This window comes from Tachypleus tridentatus, chromosome 4, assembly GCF_004210375.1.
Source record: "Tachypleus tridentatus isolate NWPU-2018 chromosome 4, ASM421037v1, whole genome shotgun sequence".
NCBI lineage: Eukaryota > Metazoa > Arthropoda > Merostomata > Xiphosura > Limulidae > Tachypleus > Tachypleus tridentatus.
Window position 1 is genome coordinate 44,819,714 of NC_134828.1, and position 23,936 is coordinate 44,843,649.

Sequence of the window (23,936 nt, forward strand, 5' to 3'; positions counted from 1 at the left end):
CATGATTACAACAACATTATCCTTTATAATATTAGTTTCCTTTAGCTTTATGGTCTCCCTAAACTGCAAAATGTGGGTTTACTCTTTAGACTGATTATAGCTTGCAACAGTAGCCTGGGATATGCTATTATCCAATATTAAGTGGACAGACTATCTTCTGCAGTGAATTTCTTTTAAAATGGATTTCAATAAATAGAACCATAAATGTATTATTTAAAGGATTATTTAACTTTTTATCACCAATAACTGTCAGAAAAAAATATACATATAATTAGGGTATGTCATAGCAGCTCCTGTTTGCAGTTTCAATATTTTTTAAATGATATCTTGCCCAAAACATATGAAATGTGCTGTTGTTTCCTCATTTTTTTAGCATTCTCATGGATGAATTGGAAAATAAGTTCTTCTCTAAATTAGGACAAATTGCACATTTCTGTGTGCTTTATGTTGCCAACACATTCAACTTGGTTCTTTATGATAAAATTAAAATAAACAGTTTCATAAAAAAAATTAAACCCAAATAATCCAGACATGCAATTGAGTTAAGCATTTTTCACTCTACTATTTCTTTATTAAGTTAATGTTGTTCAATTTTACCTCTTTATACTTAATACATTATTGAATGTTATATGAAATGCTGTTAAACTAGGTCAGAAAGAGAATAAATAAGAGGAGTTTGTATGGCTAACTTCTTGTAGAATCTGGATACTTCTATCTTCCATCTTGTGGAATAAGAAACATTCTCTGGAACAACATGAGATATTGTGTTGGAAACACAGAATTATATATCCAATTTTTAGTGTTTCCTAGATGTTCGAGAAATTTGAAAGATCTAGTTTTATAAATAGATATTTTAACTCAATTGTTACAGGTGGAATTTTCCATCACCAAGTGGACTATTCTATCATACTGTAATCAAAATTCGCTTTGTTATTGGCCTTTACAAAACTTATTTCTATCTCTTATCTAATGTCTTTGGTGAAATCATTCAAAAAAAAAATTAACTAAGGGTGTATAGAGACAAACCATGTAACACACTGACATGTAATCTTCACTAAGATTAATTCATTCATGAATCCTCCCTCTCCTGTTAACCAGAAGCTTTATCTTAACAGTTGTAGTTTTATCTCAATATATACCACATTTGTCTGGCACTAAAGTCCATATCTGTGAATTTTCTCACCTCTAGGTAAAGGCATGGAATGCATACCGGGCTAATTCCTGCAATAAGCTTTAAACCTACATCTTAATTATTTGATATTATTGTTCACTAATGTTTACGTTTTGTTATAGCATTTTTATCTGTTAGCTTCTCAAAACTGTAAATGATATACATTAAAAAACAAAACAAAATGTACTTGTTTAAAACGTTTAAATATGTATATATTTTGTATTTATATACTGGAAACTTTTATTCTCTTTTAAAAATTTATTCACACAATCTATTTGATCTACCTCTGTCAATGACAATACTTTACTCTGAATTAACTGATTAATTACTCCATTAAGATATTTTTTTCACCTATGATTAATAATAAATACATAACAATTAACTGTTACTTTTTCATAAAGTTCTTAAAATAATGTTAGTAAACAATAGAAGATATAGAATACACGTTAGATAATGAAATGCTATGCATAAAAATAGCTGACAAAGTACCTATGGATAAGACTTTACATACAGTTGTACATCAGAATTCAAAACTTATAAATAAACTTATAAACTTATAAAACACGTTAGATAATGAAATGCTATGCATAAAAATAGCTGACAAAGTACCTATGGATAAGACTTTACATACAGTTGTACATCAGAATTCAAAACTTATAAAAACTTATCATAATGCTCTGCTTACATCTCACTTAATATTTAGGAGATCTTACAGCAGAACCAGTAAATGCTTCTTTTGGATGAATATTAGAAAAGACATTACAAATTACTGAGAGTTACGTTTAGAATGTCAAAAGTAAAGACAAAACTCATTTGTACCTAAATAATGCTTCTTTATAAAGGATTCCCCATTTAATTACACCTTTCCATCTAGTGGCTATGGGTATTTTAGATCCACTGCTGACATTTTATCTATGAAATAAATATGTTCTAGTCATTGTTGATTTTTAACTAGGTTTCCAGAAGCAATCCTATTTCTAGATAAAAAGCAAAAACAACTGCTGATGCATTTCTGAATCCAATTATGGCTAGGTATGGGATACTATAATATCTATTAACAGAGTTAGTGGAAAACATCATTTTTAAGTTATGAATAAAAAGTAACATATTGGGTATACACAGAATCAAACCACTTGATTATCACCCAGCTGCTGACAGTTAAGTACAGATATTTAACAGAACTTTATAAGGTATGATCTTTCAGTATTGTGGGCAAAATCAGAAAACCCGAGATAAGAAAGTTTCTTTATTACTATTAGCTTATAGATGTGACAAGAATGATTCTGCTCAAGAAAGCACTTACTTTTTGTTGCATGGTAGAAATGTTATGCTACCTATGAAAGAAATATTAGCACTAAAAAAAATTACTATGGAATAGATGAAAACTGCAACGTTGAAATGCTACACTGAAAGAAAATAGCATTTCTATCAGCAAATGAGCACTTGACTAAAGCTGCTGAATATGAAGAAAAGCAGGTGAGTAAGAAAGCACAGAGAAGTGAAATAAAATTAGGAGAGAAAGTTTTAAGAGACACACCTAACGTTAAAAAACATACAACAAAAACTAGAAAAATTATAAAGAGGACTTTTTTAAGTAATCAAACAACTAAGCACAGATAACTTTGAGATTCAAAAAACATATGATAAATTTAAACTACCAGTATATGTTAACAGGAAATGCTAGTAGGAAATTCAGAAGCATATACAATAATTTCTAGGGTTGATGCATCTTTTTTTCACATTTAACTGTGAGAATAGAAGCACTAAGCTACACAAGTATTAATGTTGTCAGGGAAGGAGTCATCTTCAGGTAGGACAGTTCTATTTTTCTAATAGGTAGATTGTCCTTTGGAATTGGTTGCATTAAGATATTGTAAAGGTAGTAAATTAAAAAAAAAAGCTTGATAAGTATATGCATGATAAGGGCTTGTTTTAAGTTTAATTTTAATTTAATTTAGTTTAGAATTTAGAATGGCTGAGATGGGCTAATACGTTTCTGTTGACCTAAAACATTATGTTAAGAACTTACAAAGAAAGTTAGAAAGAGTAATTAAAAAGACTATCAAAATAAAAATAAACTTTGACTATGACAAAGTTGTAAGTGCTAAAGATATTCAAGTTAGTGACCGTAGTGACTCATGGCTAGAACATATGGTGATGAGGTCCAATAGCAAATCAACTAGAATTAGCACTTATACCTTAAACAAAGTAAAAGTTTACCACAAGTTATTATATGTACACCTTAAAGTAATGTGAACGTAGTTAACGTGACTCAAATATAATAATAAAAGCATTCAGCAATATCATACATTATTTAGAAATATTACTATAAGAAATAAATCAAGATTTTATATAATTTATGTTTAATAATGCGATATTGTCATGTGCACTACTAGTAGGCATATTTATAGGTATACAAGGAAGCCTGTGATACTGACATTAGGAATTGGTATGGGACAAAATTTAAGCATCCTTCCATTACAGAATAAGGTGAATATGGTATTTGTTGTAGAAGGAAATTCTATATTATCCAGTTTATTGATTGGTTGTCATTTTGTAGCGAAAACAATGGGGTATCTTTCATCATTACAACTGGTAAGAATTTCATGAGTAAAAAAATATTTTACTATTGTGACTTAAGGGTCAAAGAAGCTACAATGCAAACATTAATAATCCTCTGATTGTTATCAGAAAGTCCCTACAGAGTCAGTTATTCAAAGTGATTGGGCAATAATTTAGAAGGGTCTTTGGAATCCTTCTCAGGTTTGGGAAATGAGAGTTAATAGCCTGGAGCCAAGCATCAAGGAAGTCATCCTCCTGCTAAGTCTGATTAAAGACGACCAGAAGAACAGCACTCTTAGGGCAAGAGAGAGAGGGTGTAGTATCTTATAGTGAACATCATCAAGTCTATATTCCTTCAGTTTGTACTCTTGTTCCCACAATTTGTAGCCCCTCCTCTGTCAGTTTGTACTCTTATTCTTTCTCTCTTTATTTCAAGTCTCTTTTTTCCCTCCTTTTTTTCTTTTGTATTTCTTTTTCCTTGTAGTCTTTCTTTCTCTCTTCTGTGTCTACACTTTTCTTTCCCTAGATGTTCTTGTTGTTTATCAAACTTTCTTAGATCTCTAACTTTTAACAAAAAACTTTCATTCCATTTAATCCATTTATTAAAATCAGTTGTCATGGTTGTGTAGCATGATTGGAATCTCTGTTATCTCCAACACTAACTTTTTGTATATACAGATTTGCTTTCAATGTCATTCATACCTTCTTTCACTACTATTTTACTGTTTACTATTTTTGTTGACACTAATTCATTTTTTTAGTAACTTTATTTAAGAATTTAGGTTTATCTCAATGTACCACAAATAAACATGTAAAAAATTAGTATTTGTATATTCACAAGTACTTTATACTCTTTTATTCCTTGTTCATGTGACCATGCTTTTATTGATCAGACAAAATAATCTCTATCAATTAGAGTAAATGATCATGACGGTCATTGTCATTGAAAGTTAAAAAAATTAGCTTAGAATACCATTTATATATTACAGGATGTTATTTTACTTCTTAATATTACAAACCTTTAATTCAGTTGATGAAACTAACTTTCCAACAGAATTAGGAAGAACACTTCCTTCTTCTACAAAAGCGACAGGCATCATTTCACTCAAACCGTATGCTAAACACAAGAATAAAGATCGTTTGAATTATTATTTTAATGTTTCCATATTTATGGTTTAAGTGACAACTGTTTGTTCTTTGATATAAAGTAGTAAATTTTATTGTTTTTCTTTATAAGTATCACTGAAAAAAATAAAAGCAAATATAATTTCTTTACCATAATATGTAAAAAATTAGTCTTCTTGTTATCTTGACCATGACACATTATCTGTTTTGTCACAGTATAAAAAAATCTTTGAGAAATCCCACCTGTAGCTGTTACTGCTTCAGAGAAGAGTTTTTGCTTGAATTACTTATCAGTTCATACAATTATTTAAAGTTTAGTTATTTTTATAAGCATTCTTGTAGGTATTTTAAATACTGATTCTAAATGTGTATTTGTACAGAAAATAATTGCCTCTATTCTGTCATAATACAGATGATTCTAATCGTTTTATCTCATAACTGCTAACATTTATTTTTTTATGAAGAAGTTGTTATATTACCTTTTTACTTCAGATTTGTTATAAGTGCAAATAGAGAAACTAGATGGTAAAGTTTAGCAGATACTATTCTTATTAGTTTTACACATTTTCTTGTATAAATTTGAATATGTAAAATTTTGATTGTGTAAAATTATTCTTTTAATAGAAATGTTGTAGGTACAGTAATGAAGTCTTGTTGGTTCAGGCTACAGGCTACTTGTTCTTTCATTAGGTGGAACTAAAGCTGCATTAAGAATATGTCTTACAATGTCAGGCAATAATATAGTATCAGTGGAAATATAGTTTACTTTCTACAGGTTTAAAATCTGTTAAACATAAAAATATGTATTACAAAAACTTGAAATATCACTTTTCAATTCCACTTGGTAAAGTGACAGTATTATGAAACAGAAATAAATATATGAGTACTACAAGTCTTAATCAGCTCTTATAAGGGTGTCACTCTTAAACTCTAGTGATACAGTAATAGTCAAATGTGAAAAATAAAAAAAAATTAGATACATCTCTGTTGTAATCTTTGAAAAAATCATATTTTTCTAACAAATATTTACCTACAAACATTTATATATATATACATACATGATACTTAATAATTGATATCTGCAATTTATTTCTTACCCTGTCGAACAATTTCCAAGAATGGGAACTTTTTCATAATAACCTCTTCATTTGCTTTCCAATTTAAAGGTGCTCCACCTGTTATAATCTCCTTAATGCTGGTGAGATCATAATCTTGAACTTTTTGGTCATTTAGTAGTTTATAAACAAAAGAAACAACAGTAAAAACGACTTTTGGCTGGAAAAGAAAATACTCCAAATAAAGACATGAATGATAATTGGGATAATATTACAAAATTTTACAGCTTCTTATATGTACATGAAATGCCTTTAGATTTTCTAGCTTTCAATCTCAATGGAACTTTACGTAAAACATATCAAACAATAAATTCATAGGTTCTTTACTTCCAGGCACAAAAATCCCTAATTTTGAATTTCTGAAGGGTGGAGGAAAACCTATTTAACATATTCTGAAGCTACTCCTCTGTTAATAGTAGAATTAACAGTTAGAATTAGACTGTTCATAATTAAAGTGACGTTATTTTGCCGGTACAAGAACTGAGAATGAAAATTTAATTTCCAAGACTTCCACAATAGGGTACAGAGAAAGAAGATACCTTTTCTGAGCCTGCAAAAGACCTTTACTGGATGCTCAGTTACTTAACCTTCATGTTTTACAAGAAATGTTGAATTGAGTGGCGTGAAACTATATATATATATATATATATATATATATGTATATACAGTATAAAAGATGAAGATATGATGAAACGACTAAAAAAAGAAAATATATATCCTTAAAAAAGCTCTTTAATATACTCATTTTTATAATTAAATTTTATCTGATATTAAAACAATAACTTAAATTTTTTTGTCAGTCACGTTTCTCATTTTGTACCTCAGTGGTGAATGAGGAATTATCTAACTAATTAGACGATATGTTTATCATGATATTAAATCTCAAGCCTTTCTTTTATTTCCTCTACTTGTTTTGATTTTTACAGCTCATTCATATGCTACTTTCTTGTTAAGAGCTAACATAACTGTACCTATTTGTAAATTCTTACTTTGTGATGAGAAATAACTTCCAGAACCAAGTCAAAGTCATAATATGGAACCACAATGAGTGATACATTAATTTTTATTACTGAGCACAGTATTATTAGGGTAATTAAGTGACAAAATGGATATGTTGAGAGGACGATATCTTCCAGTAAGAAATTAAGTGAAGTAGGATGCCTATTGAAAAAAATAAACACATTAGTTTTTAAATAAATTGAAAAATATGAAAAGATAAGTACAACTGATTTTGGATTACCTAGAATAACATAATTATATTTACTTGGGGGTTACTTGAAATTGCTAATTTTATTTAGTATTTAGATTATTTTCAGACCAAGAATGGGAACTTTTTCATAATAACCTCCTCATTTGCTTTCCAATTTACAAACGTAAAGTACAAGTAGTCTATTGTATGTATTTACCACCATAATAACTTTTAAAACTAAGTTAAAAGGGAATGGTTTTGTTTTCTACCTAACACTAGGTAAACACTGTTATTTGTAATTGGCTACTACAGTACAAAAAAAGAGTTTTTTTTATATAATAAATCTTTCAATCATTAAGGTAGTATTACAAATTTCATAATTCAAGCTGATTCTATTGTAATGTCCTTCTCACGTAAGTTGCATAATGGAGGCAATAATTCCATGGTGAGTATGAACAATAGCTTTTGGTAAACCAGTTGTTCCACTTGTAAATGTCAAAGCCAAGGGAGCTTCTTTGGGGTTGATTTTTGAAGGGCCAATAAATGTTAAGCCATCATCACCTTGTATTATGTCATAAAAGTTAAAACAGCCTTCAGATTTTCCAAACACGAAGATATCCTGTATGAGGAAAATGACTTTAGTATCTAATATTTTTACTGATGAAGTATTGTTATCCTTACTATAAGAGTGTTCAGTACTTCACAACACAAGTGATTTATGCATTTAAAGCGGAATTACAAGGTAATTTTATAAAAAATATGTGACATTTACCAATTAAAATTATCAAATGATTCATATAATCCCGTTATTTATTTTTATTATATTGATCTATAATTTATAATATTATAGAATTTATAATTTTAGAGATATCACATATTATGAATACATTTTTAAGTATTTAAACCCAATTGATGTTACTACAAAGAAACATAACTTGCCTGTATAAGAAAAAATATACTCTTTGTAAATTTCATCATAATGCGTAATACTTATTGTAATATGAAATGCAGGAAAATCAGTTTATGTACGTTCACACTAGCCCCCCAGTGGTTCAGCAGTATGTCTGCGGACTTACAACGCTAAAAACCAGCCTTCGATACCCGTGGTGGGCAGAACACAGATAGCCCATTGTGTAGCTTTGTGCTTAATTCAAAACAACTTAAAAACTAATCAATTTTATTAAGTATATTGATCTCTGATATACTTTTTAATCTAATTTATCACAAAATTCTACATTATATACAGAGACATTCTTTTATAGCTTAATTGTTTAGTAAAAATTATTCTTATATCGTCATTTAAGACATTAGATCTAAAGTACAAAAATTATACTCTATATAATTATACATCGATATAAAAACACATAAGGACATAAATTTATCTAAATCTTGCCTTTAAGTTCTCAAGGTTTTGAGTGGCTTTTTTCATTTTTTCAATGATTCCTTTTTCCGTTAAAATATAAACAGCATTAGTGGACTCCAGAGTATATCGCAGCTCATCTTATTGGATAAAATGAAACAACCACGTTTTTCAATGTCCTTATACTTTGTTGTTTGATAGTGAATTATTACTGAATGATTACAAAATAGATAAACTGAATTAAGGATATAATTCATCAATGCATGCATAACATACTTATATAATATATTTTTATAAAACAATGAAGAAGTCATGAGCAGAAAGAACATAGCTATATAAAAAAAATTAATGCTTGTTGAAATAATTGTATTAAACATTCATGTAAAGAACTAGAGTTTAATTAAAAAATTAAACCTGTTGTTGAACAGTGTGTGCAAGCAGTTTACAGTAGTTATAAATACTAACCTACAGTACACATAATATTTTTATCAGATCTTAGGAACATTCTGTTAGAACTCATAAAATGCAGCTTACTTTGTGTTCTCAAACAACATTAAACATCAAAGAAGTAAATTTGTTGTGACTGGTAGAAAAATCCATGGTTAAAGATTTGTTAGTTCTAATAGGCGATACATTATAGAGCAATTCCATAGTTATTGTCTTATTAACAAAAATGAGTATCAAAGTGTTCACTATAATCATGAATTTGTTTCAATATGAAAAGATAATTAAAGGATTTGAGGTTAAATGTATAAAATCTTCAGGCTTCAGCAATCTTTACCATAACCTTCTCGTTGATAAGTTTTAAAAAATTGTTTGATCTGAATTTTAAGATATCTTAGTAACTTTAATGAATTAATCCTTTTCCTAATTACAGTTTTTATCAAATTTCTCTTCGTAAAAAATACCACTGCTTCACATTAACCTAATCAATCTTTGTCACTTTATAAATATTGTTATATATATCATTCCAAAACTGAAATTACAAGATTGTGTGTGTGCATGTGCTTTTTTATAGGAAGGACACATTGGGCTATTTTCTGAGTCCACCAAGGGGAATTGAACCCCTGATTTTAACACTGGAAATCAGTAAAGTTACCATAGTGAAAACAGAGACAAACTAGAATATTAAAATGTTTAAAACCAGAACAATAAAGTAGTTTATTCTTGTTCATAGAAATAAAAAACAAAAAGAACTTTAGGTTTCATGCATTGTCAGCATTAATATCTGTGGAATTACACTGAGAAGTGGTCCTACAAGAAATAGTTAAAATAGTTACATTTGTTGCAAACTTCAGTTCCTTTCCTTCACGTTTTTAGTACATTATCTTAAACATCTTTTATATTATAACATTTTATCATTCCATAACTGGAACATGGCATTCAAGTCCCTCATCGAACAAAGAAGGTGAGCAATGCAGAGAAAATACATTACCTCAAGAGATATGTCAGTGGAGCAGCGAGGGATGTGATCAATGGCTATCTCATGCTTAGCTCAGAGAACATCTTCCAGCAAGTTAAGGCAGTCCTGGAAGATTGATATGGCAATCTATTTGTTGTAAGTAAGTCGTTTAGCAATAAGCTAGGCAAATGGCCCAAGATCACAGGAAGAGATGGAGAAGGTGTCAGGAAGTTATCAGAGTTCTTGAATCAGTGCGAAGCAGCCATGACTGAAGTGAAAAGTCTGGATATCCTGAATGACAGCAGAGAGAACTGGAAGCTTCTTACAAAAATATCGGATTGGGTCATGATAAGATGATTAAAGATTAGGTATACAAAAAAACAAATAAAAACACCAATCATTTCACCAGTTTGCAAAATTCATAATGAGTGAAGCAGAGATTGCCTGTGATTCCATCGCCTCACCTGGATCTTTGAGGACAAATGGAGATCAGTCATCTAACCAATGACAGAAACAGACTACGGCTGCCAAGGTTTTTGCATTAAAAACTGACACACACAGAAAGACAATGCAAAATGAAACCTGCCCCTACTGTGGCAGTAGAGGCCACTTTACGTTGGGATGCAGGACTTTCTCCAACAAAGCCTTTTCCAAAAAAGAGGACTACATTGAAACAATGGTCTATGCTATGGATGCCTCATGTGGGACACTTAGTACGAAAATGCACCCAAAAGCGCATTTGCCAAAGATGCAACAAGAAATACCCAACAACTCTTTACCGTGAGACAACACCCAGTGAGATAAAGGACACCTCAGTCAGAGACAAACCAAACACTGGCAGAAGCCAAGTTAGGGAAGAATCTCAGAATGCAGTGTGCCATAAAGTTTTGATGTCCAGGAATGAACCTGTTATCTGCTCAGTGATTGTGCCTGTCTTTGTTGCTAGTGCACATGACCCAACCAGGGAACATCTTGTTTATGTACTCCTGAACATGCAGTCTGATACCACCTTCATTCTGAGAGACAAAGCAGGCAGACGTGGAGCTCAAGCAGAATCAACAACTTTGATGCTCACAATGATGACGTCTAAGGACCAAAGGGTCAGCTGTCTCCGAGTCCACAACCTGACGGTACATGGTTTGCACTCTGTCACAAAGGTGTCTTTCCAACTGCTTACACCAGGAACTACGTCCTTGTCGACGTGCCACATATTCCAATCTCGCAAACTGCTATATCGTGGCCCCATCTTCATGGAATAGTGCACTGCACTGCAAGACTGTGAGATTGGCCTTCTGATTGGGTAAAACTGCTCACAAGCTTTGGCCCCAAAGAGCTTTATTACTGGTGAGAGCAACCAGCCATTTCCCACAGAGACTGAATTAAAATGGAGCATTGTGGTACATGGACCTGGCAGAGGACTCAGGGGAGGTGATAGGGGTTTCTCATAGAATACTTGTGAGAAAAATCCCAGAGGCATTTCAAATGGCATATGGAGGGAGTACCAAATATAAAGTCCATTACATGTACAAGACATTAATGTGGGAAGAAATGAGCACCCCTATAGCATTGTTAACCAAGCGCGTAAGAATACCTGATTAAGAATGCTTATAAATAGATTCACTGAGGTTAGTATGATGACAACCACGTGGGATTTCTTACAATACAAACTGGAGGCTTTGGAATTTGAATTAGGGACTACCCATGTACCTGGTGGTCAAACGAGGTATTGATTTGTTTATCTTTGGGAAACTATCAAATATTGTCTTCAGTTTGACAACGTAAGAGTCGGAATGTATAAGATATTTAGTACAGGTCTTAATTAATTGTTTCTGTCTTCCAACGATCCAGTGGTGAATTGATATGTCTGTTAAGCTGTAATTTCGTGCTCGTATCAGTAACAAAATGGCTTTTGTGTACAATTGTCTACTGTGGGACTGTAGTTCGAATATGTTTGTGTATTTGCTTATATGAACTTCGGCGATGTTCACGGTGTGAACGGTATGAATGTGGATCGCCACATTAAATTATATCCAAACATCAGTGATTATCTGTGGGTTCATATGTGGCAACAAGATTCTCATCAGAAAATAAAACATTAACGTTAGTGTGTATTTTTGTTGAAAATTAAAGTGTACTGAAATTCAAAAGGTAGTAGGAAAATCAAAAGACATTACTGGGCGATGTGCAACACTTTGTGAAAGAAAAATATGAAAAACTCGTTCTTTGTTGAGTAAAAAAGTGATTACATTTTCTTACTGAAGTTCTCATACACTATATCAGAATCGAGGGCTTACTGATGATAGTGGAGAAAATTGCAAATGTGTTAATGTAATTGGTTTTAAGTTAATAGACTAGGCCATACTAGACCAATGTTTAAACACGAGAAGTCAATGTAAAAGAATTGCTATAGTGTCAAAGGGAATTAAGTAAGGATGTTCTGTAAAAATGATTTCACATAAGTGAAAAGTTGTTAAATGGAATAATTGCACTTTGCCCACTGCAAGGGTCAATCTATTAATATTTCAGTGTTATACGACACCTGAAGAATAGGTTGTATCACGTGAGGGGGTATTATGATACACACAAAACTTTTTAAACTTACATTTTTACGCACAAAATACAGAAAAAATTATATTATATTCTAGAATCTAAATTACTTTCTGTTTCATAAGGTTTTCCAAAAACAATAACTGCCCCTGCACTAACTGCTCCAAGAACAGCTATTGGGAAATTTATGTTGTTAGTCACACAGATACAAAATACATCTCCAGTTTCCATTCCTTGCCGTATGAGTACACTTGCAAGTCGACGACTGTACAAAGCAACTTCCTTGTTGGTATAAGAAGAGGAATTATCGTATGCCACCTATGTTGAGAAAAAGTAAAACTGAATTTCTTTGTTTTATAAATGAATAGCACAATTAAATTTTTTACGGTAAATTGCTTACATTTATTACTATTTTAGCAGCCACTATTTAATAGTCTAACATCAAACATTCATTTTCAACAAATACTTAATTTCTCCTGATGTAAAAATCGAAAGCTAAGTTAGAAAATGCATCATAATAAGCGAAAATTCCTATTATAGAAAGTATGAAACAAAATTAACTTCATTCTTAGATGAAGCAAAAACATTGTGAAGCAATGGAGAAGAAGTGAGTGCACAGTGATTAAGCAACTGTTGAAAATACAGTTTTAGACAAATAAAGTGTCAGGTTTTGAAGTGGTATCATGAACTCACTGCTCACAATAGCTAGGCTCTCATATTGATGTTGTGGAGGGGCCTATGCAATTGTAAAAGCCTAGATTAGCTTCTTTCAAAGAAAATAACTGAAACGTTCTTGGAGTGTGAAACCCTACAGTGAGGACGTAATATACGGGAAACACTCGGGGAGACAACATTCATTTCATGGTGGGTATATTTTTCGACTGGATAGATGCATAAATAGGTACAGGCAATGAATTACTGAGAAAACAGAAAAGTGTAATGACTAACTGAGTATTTACCCACAACCAGTCAGCTAGACAAGAGGTATAGTGTAGTTAAGGCAATAATAAGAGTGTATAGTTTAGTATTAACTTTACCTTACCAAAATTACATAGATAAAGAAGTAAAAGAGGCACTAACTCATCAAAGATGAGGAGTGATCTAAAGAATGAGAAATAGGGGTGTTCAATTTGTTAAGGGGAATAAAGCTGACAGATTGGGGAGATATGAGGAAATGAAGGTGTTGGGCATAGACCACATTCCATTTTTAAGGACAAACTTAATGGCTCGCTTCTCCAAGTGATGCCTTAGAAGGTCTCAAGACACAGCAAATGTTGTGGATAGGGAGGAAAAGGAACTTGAGATAATTGAGGATCAGAGAAGACGTGAGGAAAAAGGCTCTGTGTGAAATATTTAATGGAATCCAGAGGTTTGCAATTAAAACGAATGTGTCCCCATATGTTCATTATTCAAGGTAAATCAATGTATACGACATTATGGCTGTAGATAATTATTTTCACTGTATTAGAGCAAAAATTTATCTAAACTCTTCGAGTATACACAATTCGCATATAAAATTTGATTCAGAAAGTTAAGTGCAAGATGTGTAAACATTATTACACTCAAGCTCTCAGATGATCAAATACAACAATTTGGGTTTGCTTGCGTAAAGATAAGTAGAATATCTTCATGCTTTTTGCATCAATAACTTTTCATTTTACTTAACTATAAAACTTTGTAATTTCAACTTTTAGACACAACTGAATAATTTAGACACCCTTGTTGAAATGCTTAACTAAGGTTAGTTTATCATATATGCCTCTATCTCTGATTATCACATCTTACTAATATTATCACCTGTATCGTATCATGTACAAAAACAACTAAAATATGTAAAATATCTTAATTTGCCAGACACTAATGCCAACATCAGATACTGTATGGTTGATATATTATTATGCAGTATTCTTTACTTTCACTAAAAAGTTATTATACTTATTTGAAGAATTGAGTCTAAGACAAGAATTTTTTAATGTAATTTACATTTTATATACATCTACACTTACATTTCTTTATATTAACATTGTATACTTTACAAAACTTGAAAATGACAGTTTCCAAATGCAAACTTATGTGGAACCATAAGAGCTCGACATCATGGGAGGCTCATGATCTAAGAATGTAGTATGATTTAGAATGACTCTTATAGAGATCGTTCTTTTAGCATTAATACAAATAATACTTTTAAGTGGTTCACGGAGAATCAAGGGCAAGAGTTTCGTCCGATGCTTACTTTGTTTTTCTGCTTAAACTAAATGTACAGATAATATGAATAACCCATGGGACGTAAAGATGATGCGTTGATGAAAGACTTTCACATCTGTAGAAACCATCCTGATTGATATGAATAAATAAAATTGAAGGACATTGTAGATATCACTCTATAAAAAGAAGAGAGTGGATGTTTGTCTCGTGAATGACATTTATCTGTACTTAAAGTAATTGATACACTGAGTGAGGAAAACAATGACAGAGAGTTTCATCACAGCCTAGGAATGAGAGATGATCTACAAAATTCAGAAATAGTCACAAAATGCCTTCAAATTAGGCATAGCTGAGTAACAACTTGACTACAGTGAAATATCCTGTTTTACTGAAGAGGAACGATGAATATTTGTGTTTGTCTTAAGCGTTTGATTGCTCAAATACAAACGAGGATACATTTTTTCACAACCTTCATGTTCTCGATAGCAAAATGAATGTAATCACTAGTAATTTAGAGTATTGCTAAGAGAAGTATTAAAATAACATGAACACTGTCTCGTCATTAAACATATAAGTTATAGTATTTGTTTTCTTTAATGTATTACGTTTTTCTAATGACGTTAACATTTAAAATAATTTTGTTAAAACGGATTTTATTCATGATTTATAATAACATATTTATAAAATTAACTTATCTCCCATAAGCGAAACACTCACCAAAAGCTGTTTGTCTCCATTTTCTTCTAAGTAATTATATATAAATTCTTGAAAAGTCACATCAGGAATTTTAATAGGAGAACGTGGAGACCGAATAATATTTTCATCCAATATGTCATATTCATTTTCTTTAATTTTGTGAGCCATGGTGGTTCATAAATTCAGATAAGGGCTTGTAATATACTGCACACTGTGAAACTTCTGCTGTAGCTGATCCTCTATAAATAAAAAGTATTGACATGTATCAAAAATTATAAAATGAAACATCAATTCTGATATTAATATTCGGTAAGAGACTTATATTTATTTAAATATCAGAAAATACAAGTAAAACTAATAATTTTAATAAGATATGAAAAACTGTCTAGTGTAGATACTATTAACTGGTTTATTTATGAATTAATATTTTAATACTGTTTAGCTATTACTATTATTACAGAGTTAAAAACTGACGATTTTTGGATGTGGTGTTTAAAACATTTTGATGTCAAGAATATAGCAATAATATGATTAAGTAATAAACATATAAATAATGCGAGTTAAGTGGGAAAGGACAGGCTGTTGTAGAAGAGAGTAAAGGTATGGCTAAGGAAAAGCGAAGTATCAAGTTAACTGCCATAGAAGTTATAAGCCTAACAGTTTATGTTGGCCTAACGATAAATACGTTAGAGAAAAACTAACAGTATTGAAAGAGACAAGTATAATTTATTTTGTCAAATAGACTTCTAAAGGCATTGAACCTATCTGTCTGGACTTTAACAAAAAATATATGTTTATTGGAAGTAGGTCTAAATACAATAATGGAGCAGAGAATTTTATCAGTATAGGATACAATTACGATAACTCGTGCCGAGATTGTAAGTGAAACACATAGAATACTAGTACAATAGTAATTGCTTATTAACTGAAACTAATGCAACGGGATAAGCGTAAGTGGACTTTTGAAAAGAAGACGAGAACTATATATATACATATACCATTTATGATATGTGAATGATCACCATAGTTTTATCAATTTGTTTTACATATGTTTAACATGTTCTGAATATATATATATTATTTTGAAAACAAGTAAAGTGTGTGCTGTTTATCATAGTCGGATGTATCGTTAGAGAGTTACAGACACCTACTGTAAAAATATTCCAAACCCAATAACACAGAATATATATTTATAGTATTAATAAGAACAAGTAAAAGCCTTTTAACTGACAACTGACAATAACTTAACATATGGCAAAAGGGAAACATATGATGGTGATGAAAATACGTCAGACCAATACTCAGGAGCACAGATTTTATGACATCTATTGTGATCCTCTTTTGCAAGTATTATTACTCAAGTAGTTTGTACAGCCTCTCTCCTGATTCAGAATCCTTAACAGTCTGTTGATAAGTTGGCGTGTTTGTTGAACAAGTAGGAAATTTGAACGTATTGTTTCGGGCAATAGCAAACTCTGAGAGTAATTTCTACATGTGTTTAGAAAGCACAGTACCCAACAAGATGGTCTATTTGTAACCAAGTCATTCAATTAATGTGAATCAGTGTGACCCAATGTTGCTTAGTTGGAGGAAATGACTTTCATCTGGTGCATCAGATTCAACATCAAACTGAAATGGACATCTGGAAAGACTTCAGTAGGAAAAATAATCCTAGGGTTAATTATAGACACTGAAGTGATGGAGAAATGGAAGTGTCCAAACACCTCTTGGCAAAATTGAATACTAATCATTTCTAAAATACTTGCTGCAATGGAGTGTGTCAAAACTGCATTTCAAGAAAAATTAACAGAGAAGAGTTTTAGCAAAAGATAAAATAAATCAACTCCTTGAATATCCAGCCAATTCAAATGCCACATATGAGAAAATTACTCAAGAATTTTGACTGATGAGGCTGTAGCACTTACACCAACATTTTTTTTTTTAGTACTGCAGGGTTGAGTACTAAACACTGCTAGATACAGTGCATGTGTATTTGAAGGAGCATTTTTACTAGTAGCCCACATTCTTTGAAATCGAAGAATGTTCTACTCATCACTGGAAATACTGATAATGATGTGGAAAAACACCCACAATTGTCTGGGAAGTTATCACGTAAGAAATTAGAAATGTTCATTTCTAGAAACACCTATAATTCCAGCATTGTAGCTGGAAAATCTTTGTGGCTCTTTTGATCAAGTTAAGGCTATTGTGAAGTTGCTCTTTGTTTATCCTGCTTCTTTTTTAAAGTGAAGAGGATCTTCTGTGCTTTTAGAAAGCTGTAGATTTAGCTTCGTAATTCTGTGAAAGAAAGGTGCTCGAAAAATGTAACTGTTTGCCACATTTAAGAACAAACTAATTACTTGGAAAGGAAAACACTCTGTCAGCAATTTTTTTGGTGCAAATTACCAGGCCCGGCATGGCCAAGCGCATTAAGGTGTGCGACTCGTAATCTGAGGGTCGCGGGTTCGCATTCCCGTCGCGCCAAACATGCTCGCCCTTTCAGCTGTGGTAGCGTTATAATGTGACGGTCAATCCCACTATTCGTTGGTAAAATAGTAGCCCAAGAGTTGGCGGTGGGTGGTGATAACTAGCTGCCTTCCCTCTAGTCTTACACTGCTAAATTGGGGACGGCTAGCACAGATACCCCTCGAGTAGCTTTGCGCGAAATTCAAAAACAAGCAAATTACCAGCTTAGAAATATTTTAGGATCATTACTTTAAAGATAAAGGAATTTCATTTAACCATTCAGTGAAGGTATAGTTTTTATATATATATTAAGTTTGTTTTTCTTTTGTTGTTTATAAATGGAAATATCAATACAGTTATCAATAACCATAAGTTATAAAAACATAGAGAGATACTGAATACTTGCATGAGCTTCGTAGATGGAAGGTTATTGGATATATTATCGCTGTGTAGCAGATACTTTGACTCTTAGGAAAAGATGTTTAAAATTGTTATTATTCTTTTGTTCATCTATGAATGATTCGTTGCAAAGTTAAACTAATTTTCAAGAGGTATTATCTTAGCAATAACTAGATGATACTGACGTTCGTAATATTTAATTATATGGCGCAGCATGGCTAGGTGTTTAAGGCATTTGACTCTCAATCTGAAGTTTTAGGTTTTGAATTGCGTTCTATCAAGCATTCTCTCTGTTTTAGCTGTGGGATCCAATCTGGCTCTTCGTTGGTGTAAGACTAATGCTTGCGTGAAGTTAAAAACCTTGGTTATGTTTCATGTTTTTTGAATTTCTCGCAAAGCTAGACAAGGGCTATGTGTGCTAGCCATCCCTAATTTAGCAGTGTAAGAGTAGAGGAAAAAAGCTAGTCATCACCACCCACCGCCAACTCTTGGCAACTCTTTTACCAACGAATTGTAAGATTTCCCGTTACTTAATAATGATCCTCGGCTAAAAGGTGCGACTAAGATTCGAACCCGTGACCCTCAGATGACGAGTCGAACGCCTTAACCCACCTGGCCATCCCGAGCCTGGTTAGATTTAGTGAATAATTTATAAAAAAAATAGTTATCTTGTACTTTATCATTATCTGTTAGAAAATTGCATAATTGGGTACAATTAAATCATGCAAACTAATTGTAATATTTTTTCTTTCTGAATAACAAAAACAAAGAATTAACAATTAATATGTGATATAGGTATCAGTAAAATTAGCCACCTGTCTATAATTTGTCTCCTGTTCGGACTTAATGAATTTTTGTTTGTTTGTAATTAAGCACAAAACTAAACAATAAACTATCTGTGTTTTACCAACCAACAGTATCGAAACCTGGTTTCAATCGTTGTAATTCTTCCGACAATCTACAGAAACAGTGGCAGGTCAGTAATGTCTATTTATTTGACCTGGCATGGTCAGGTGGTTAAAGTTAAGGTGGTTATCACTCAGTTTAACAATTTTATACCATTCTCTTTCAAATTCAGTCTTATTCTCTGTGTACTAAATAGAGCCTATAACCTTACATCATCTTAACTAGGCCTTCATAAATAAGTTACTTCCATGCAAAACATTTTTTTCCAAATGGCTTGGAAAAATTAACTTCGAAACGTCGTTCACTCATCTACATAGAGCTTTCTCTACCCATACCAACCGATTTTTACATATATAATCTACATTTCTCCCGTTCTATCTATGCAACTCTAATCTACACACTCTGCAAATAAATTGTATATCCTTGTTACTAGTCTCTCTAAAGTACACTTTAACCTGGAATTTAGAAATAAAACACTCTCCTGGAATCTATCATCTATCACACTCAATGAACTGAGAACTCTTAGTAGCAGTAGCGAGACTATTCTTAACCATAGAGGACAGTTATATTGAATTTAATTTTATTTGTAAAGTTCAATGAAGTTAATATTGTAGTTAACGTGCTATTACTACACGATTATCACATTTTATGAGAAATAAAAATATTCCAAGCTACTATATAACGATAAAGCGGTCTAACAAAATATACCTACGTTAACATTGTTCAGTTGATACCACAGAAACGCAAAAACGTTAATGATATGAACTGTCGAAGCAGGAACAACACGTGTGTAACAAACATTCACAGGTGCTAAGCTAATTGCCAGGTTGCATAACTCGAATGTTCTCGCCCTCACCTGTACATAACAATGAAATAATACAGAATAAGAATACTAACATTTAGAGCAATATTGAAGTACGTGAAAACTGAAACTGGAAGTTGGTTATGCAGACATGACACTTGTGTGAATAATTCATTAATTGCGCACTTTTAATGTGTTGTGATCAGTATTTTATTTAGGCATGTTGAGTATACCACTGAATGCATACAAATATAGTATGCAAAACAATTGAATTTGTTGTTAACTGAAAAAAACGACCCTATAACTTATTCATATAAAATATCGACCGACAATGTTTGACGTTGATGATTACTGAAATCCGGGATGCCAGTCTTTATCATCTATACTTTCACTTCTGCCTTCACCACTTCTAGAGACAAATTTCAGTAAATACTGATATCTTAATACTATTTTCAAAAAGTCCACTTTTATTAAGAGTAATTAATCTCCTTTAGTTGAAACTTAACTTCACGAGTTAGGCGACGGGGATAATCACATCGCTGAGATACATTCCATACGATAAACGTTAATTCCCTTTGAAAACAGAACATCTGCCACGAATTAAAAGGAAAAACAAAACATCTGCCACGAATTAAGACGATTTTATTTGTTTTGGAATTTCGCACAAGGCAACTCGAGGGCTATCTGTGCTAGCCGTCCCTAATTTAGCAGTGTAAGACTAGAGGGAAGGCAGCTAGTCATCACCGCCAACTCTTGGGCTACTCTTTTACCAACGAATAGTGGGATTGACCGAACATTATAACGCCCCCATGGCTGGGAGGGCGAGCATGTTTTGGCGCGAACCCGCGCCCCTCAGATTACGAAGCGCACGCCTTAACGCGTTAGGCCATGCCAGGCCCAATTAAGAAGCAAAACAAAACACAACATATGTAGTGTGTGTTATTTTTGAAGTACCTGATGTTTATTGCCGTGAATCTGAACTAGACATAACGACAACAATCGTACGAATGTTATGGAGAGAAAAGTTCGGCATTTATTTATTTTGTATCAGAAACTGAAGAACCATGATTATAATTTACAGACATAATGTCTTCTTATGCACTAAACAAGTCAACTGGCAAAAAGAATCAAAGACGTCTTTGTGTCTTCCCTTCTTTGTTGGTTTCTTGGAATAGGAATATGTACAGTATCTGTCATGGATTAATATTCAAATATCCAGATATTTTATTGAATATAACACGTGACCTATGTTAACCGTGATTGTAAGATTGTGTACAGTACCTTATCATCACCTAAACTGTATCCGATATCCTGACACTTATAGTGATCATAAAACGATAAGCGTTAATAATTACCATTGAAGATAGGAATATTCAAGTTGTGCCTGATAGGTATTTCATACAACTTATTTCATTTTTAGAACTTTTAATATGATTAACAGTGTTATTAACAGTTCTTGCCCATACTATAAACCAGTTCTGTAGTTCCCAACTCTTGTTATTTACACTGACGACGTCGTTTTACATTGTACACTCTTGGGTAAATTTGAAGTTAACGTGAGTTTTACAGAAGCGTATCAAACTGTTGAAACTATAACTAAGATAAATATGGCCTTCAAGATGGTATAGAGATATATATGAAGTGTCCAACCCTCGTATTTTAACTGAGCTGTTTTTATGTAAAAACTTATCCCCAACATTTGACACATATCATAATGGTTATTATAAATAACACCGTAATTAGAAGGTACGAATGGTGGTTTAATTATACGGTAATTAAAAAGAGAGAGAAATGGCACATACTGAACATATTATATTATGTTTTTACGACAGCATGCAATTGTCACGTGATACATAGTACTTTTTCGAACCCATAGCGGCGTTTGTTAGAACTCTTTACAATTGCCTGTATTACTGTTAGTAGTAACGTAAAGTAAGTTTCAACTGATTTCACTAGCTTTTTATATTAAACATTAAATGATAATCCCTATACAGAAATAATAATATAAAATTCAATAATCGACTCATTTTTAGTAAAACGTAACTAAATGATGGTACAAAATACGAATGTGATAATAGGAAGCATCCATTAATTGTTTGGAAATCCTCACAATTCCATGATAAGTAGTTTAGAGGTATAAAACAAACAAATAATAAATTTATTTACAACAGAAATATATACATAAGAGTAAAAAATTTGAATACGGAAATATAAGACCAACAAATTAAATAACATGGATCAAATGAATTAGTTTAAATAAATTTAAATTAAGTGAAGAAAGTGTATTACGTGAGGTCGGAATGAGAATAATGTAGGAGGCTCTATTGTTCCCGCGAGAGTAAAATTCGGCAAACGTTCTTTACAGAGAAAAAGTTTTGAGTCTGAAATTCTCTTTTATTATAAATTTTAAGTCAATATAAGGATAGTAAGGTTGCATTATTTTTAACCGTTTTGTGAAGAGGAAACTTCTCCCGAGATATGTCTCCCGATATAAGGGAAGTTAGGAAACAGTGGGTATCTCAAATTATTTAGGAAAGAGGAAATAATTTTCTCAAAGAAATGCTTATAGAAATAAAATGTTTTGTGTAGAAGTAATTTCTTTGTAAAAGGCTGGATAGAATAAGGTAAATCTGAAGGCTATATTTTCTACACAGAGAATAAGACCGCATTTGAAAGAGAAAAGTGTAAAACTGTTAAGCTAAGTGAAAAAGCCAAGAAATGTGTTTTTACGTTAGATGGAAGTTGAAAAGCCATTTGAAAAGAAAGGAAATAGCTATCTGTCACAGTGTTATGAGTGAACTGTATAGAGGTGTGTGAAAGCAATATTACTTTAAGTGGCAATTCATAAACTGCATTGTCCAAAGGATTAAGCTTCTCCATACCTTCTTCAAAACTCACTTTTGTCATCTACCTATATCCCTGGGACCCTTGTACAGAAATAAAAAAATATTTACTTATTATTTCTAAAAATACTTCTGAAAAAGCACAGGAAATATTTACTACCATTATAAAAAACTAGCATTCTCTACCTTCTATAATTAAAATACACTAAGGATGTCTTCAAATCTGTAATCTAAAGAGCTAACGTTTATCAAACAACACTACAGAAACAAAAATATCACAATCATCTACCAGGACGAAGAAAATGGAGTTGTTATCTTCAACTAAACTGATAATGTGAAGAAAATGCTTGAAATTCTTGACGACTGTAATAAGTTCAACTTTATAAACAATGATCCTTATACCATACCTCACAACTTGTTTGTGAAACTTACAGTTCCTAACAACTTAAATTAAAGAAATATTGTTTCTGTCTTTGTTTACAATAATTTATATTTAACGGGCTCCCATCGTGGAATATTATACGGTCTGCTGAAATTTCACAAACCATTCACCCCATTTGAAATATATATTCCGTCTTTGGCACTCATATTTATAAAGTAGCTAAATCCCTTGTACTCTTCTTATAACCTTTTACTATGTACTAATGTACAACACCTAACTTCTTTCAGTTTTCCCGAGAAATCAGTCAGCTCTCGCCCTTGAAAATCACGTGATGGCTATCTTCCGTATTTTTCTCTTTTTATTAATACTACCCTGGACAAAACTATTAATATTGCACTGTCTAATATCTTCACTGAAAACATTCTTATGGACTTTCTAAACCTGATTTTAAATCTATGTTTGAAGTAAACCTAAAATTAACATTACTAACATTAAGCGTCTTTCTCGCGGCGGGGTCCTCGTTCAAGGACAGGAATTCGCTGACTTTAATAGATTACTGAAAGAATGGCCTTCAAATGCTTTTAAAACAGGAAACATAATTACACACTTACCTGGAGCCTTGTAATCACGGGTTACATAAAAACATAAAACACGTTTAAGTGGAACAAATAATTTCTAATATAATTAAAAAAACAACTAATCTAATTGAAGTTGTTACGGAAAATACCCAAGACATAATCCAGCTAATAAATAATGGTATTACATT

General features: G+C 32.0%; 1 protein-coding gene across 3 annotated transcripts in view; it reads right to left on the minus strand.

Moving 5' to 3' along the window:
- The window catches only part of LOC143249007 (uncharacterized), a 37,410-nt gene extending 14,468 nt beyond the window's left edge, over positions 1-22,942 (minus strand). For 2 of the 3 annotated variants that reach the window (XM_076498152.1, XM_076498150.1), the window contains exons 1-8: positions 19,856-19,993; positions 15,394-15,611; positions 12,582-12,789; positions 8,556-8,662; positions 7,576-7,781; positions 6,963-7,134; positions 5,956-6,133; positions 4,753-4,850 (exon numbers count right to left, since the gene is read on the minus strand). In XM_076498152.1, the coding sequence (XP_076354267.1) occupies positions 4,753-4,850; positions 5,956-6,133; positions 6,963-7,134; positions 7,576-7,781; positions 8,556-8,662; positions 12,582-12,789; positions 15,394-15,540 (1,116 nt within the window). In that variant the 5' untranslated portion in view covers positions 15,541-15,611; positions 19,856-19,993. Of the gene's footprint in view, positions 1-4,752; positions 4,851-5,955; positions 6,134-6,962; positions 7,135-7,575; positions 7,782-8,555; positions 8,663-12,581; positions 12,790-15,393; positions 15,612-19,855; positions 19,994-22,827 lie in introns of those variants that run through there. The other variant, XM_076498151.1, reaches the window with a different exon arrangement.
- Positions 22,943-23,936: the final 994 nt, after the last annotated feature.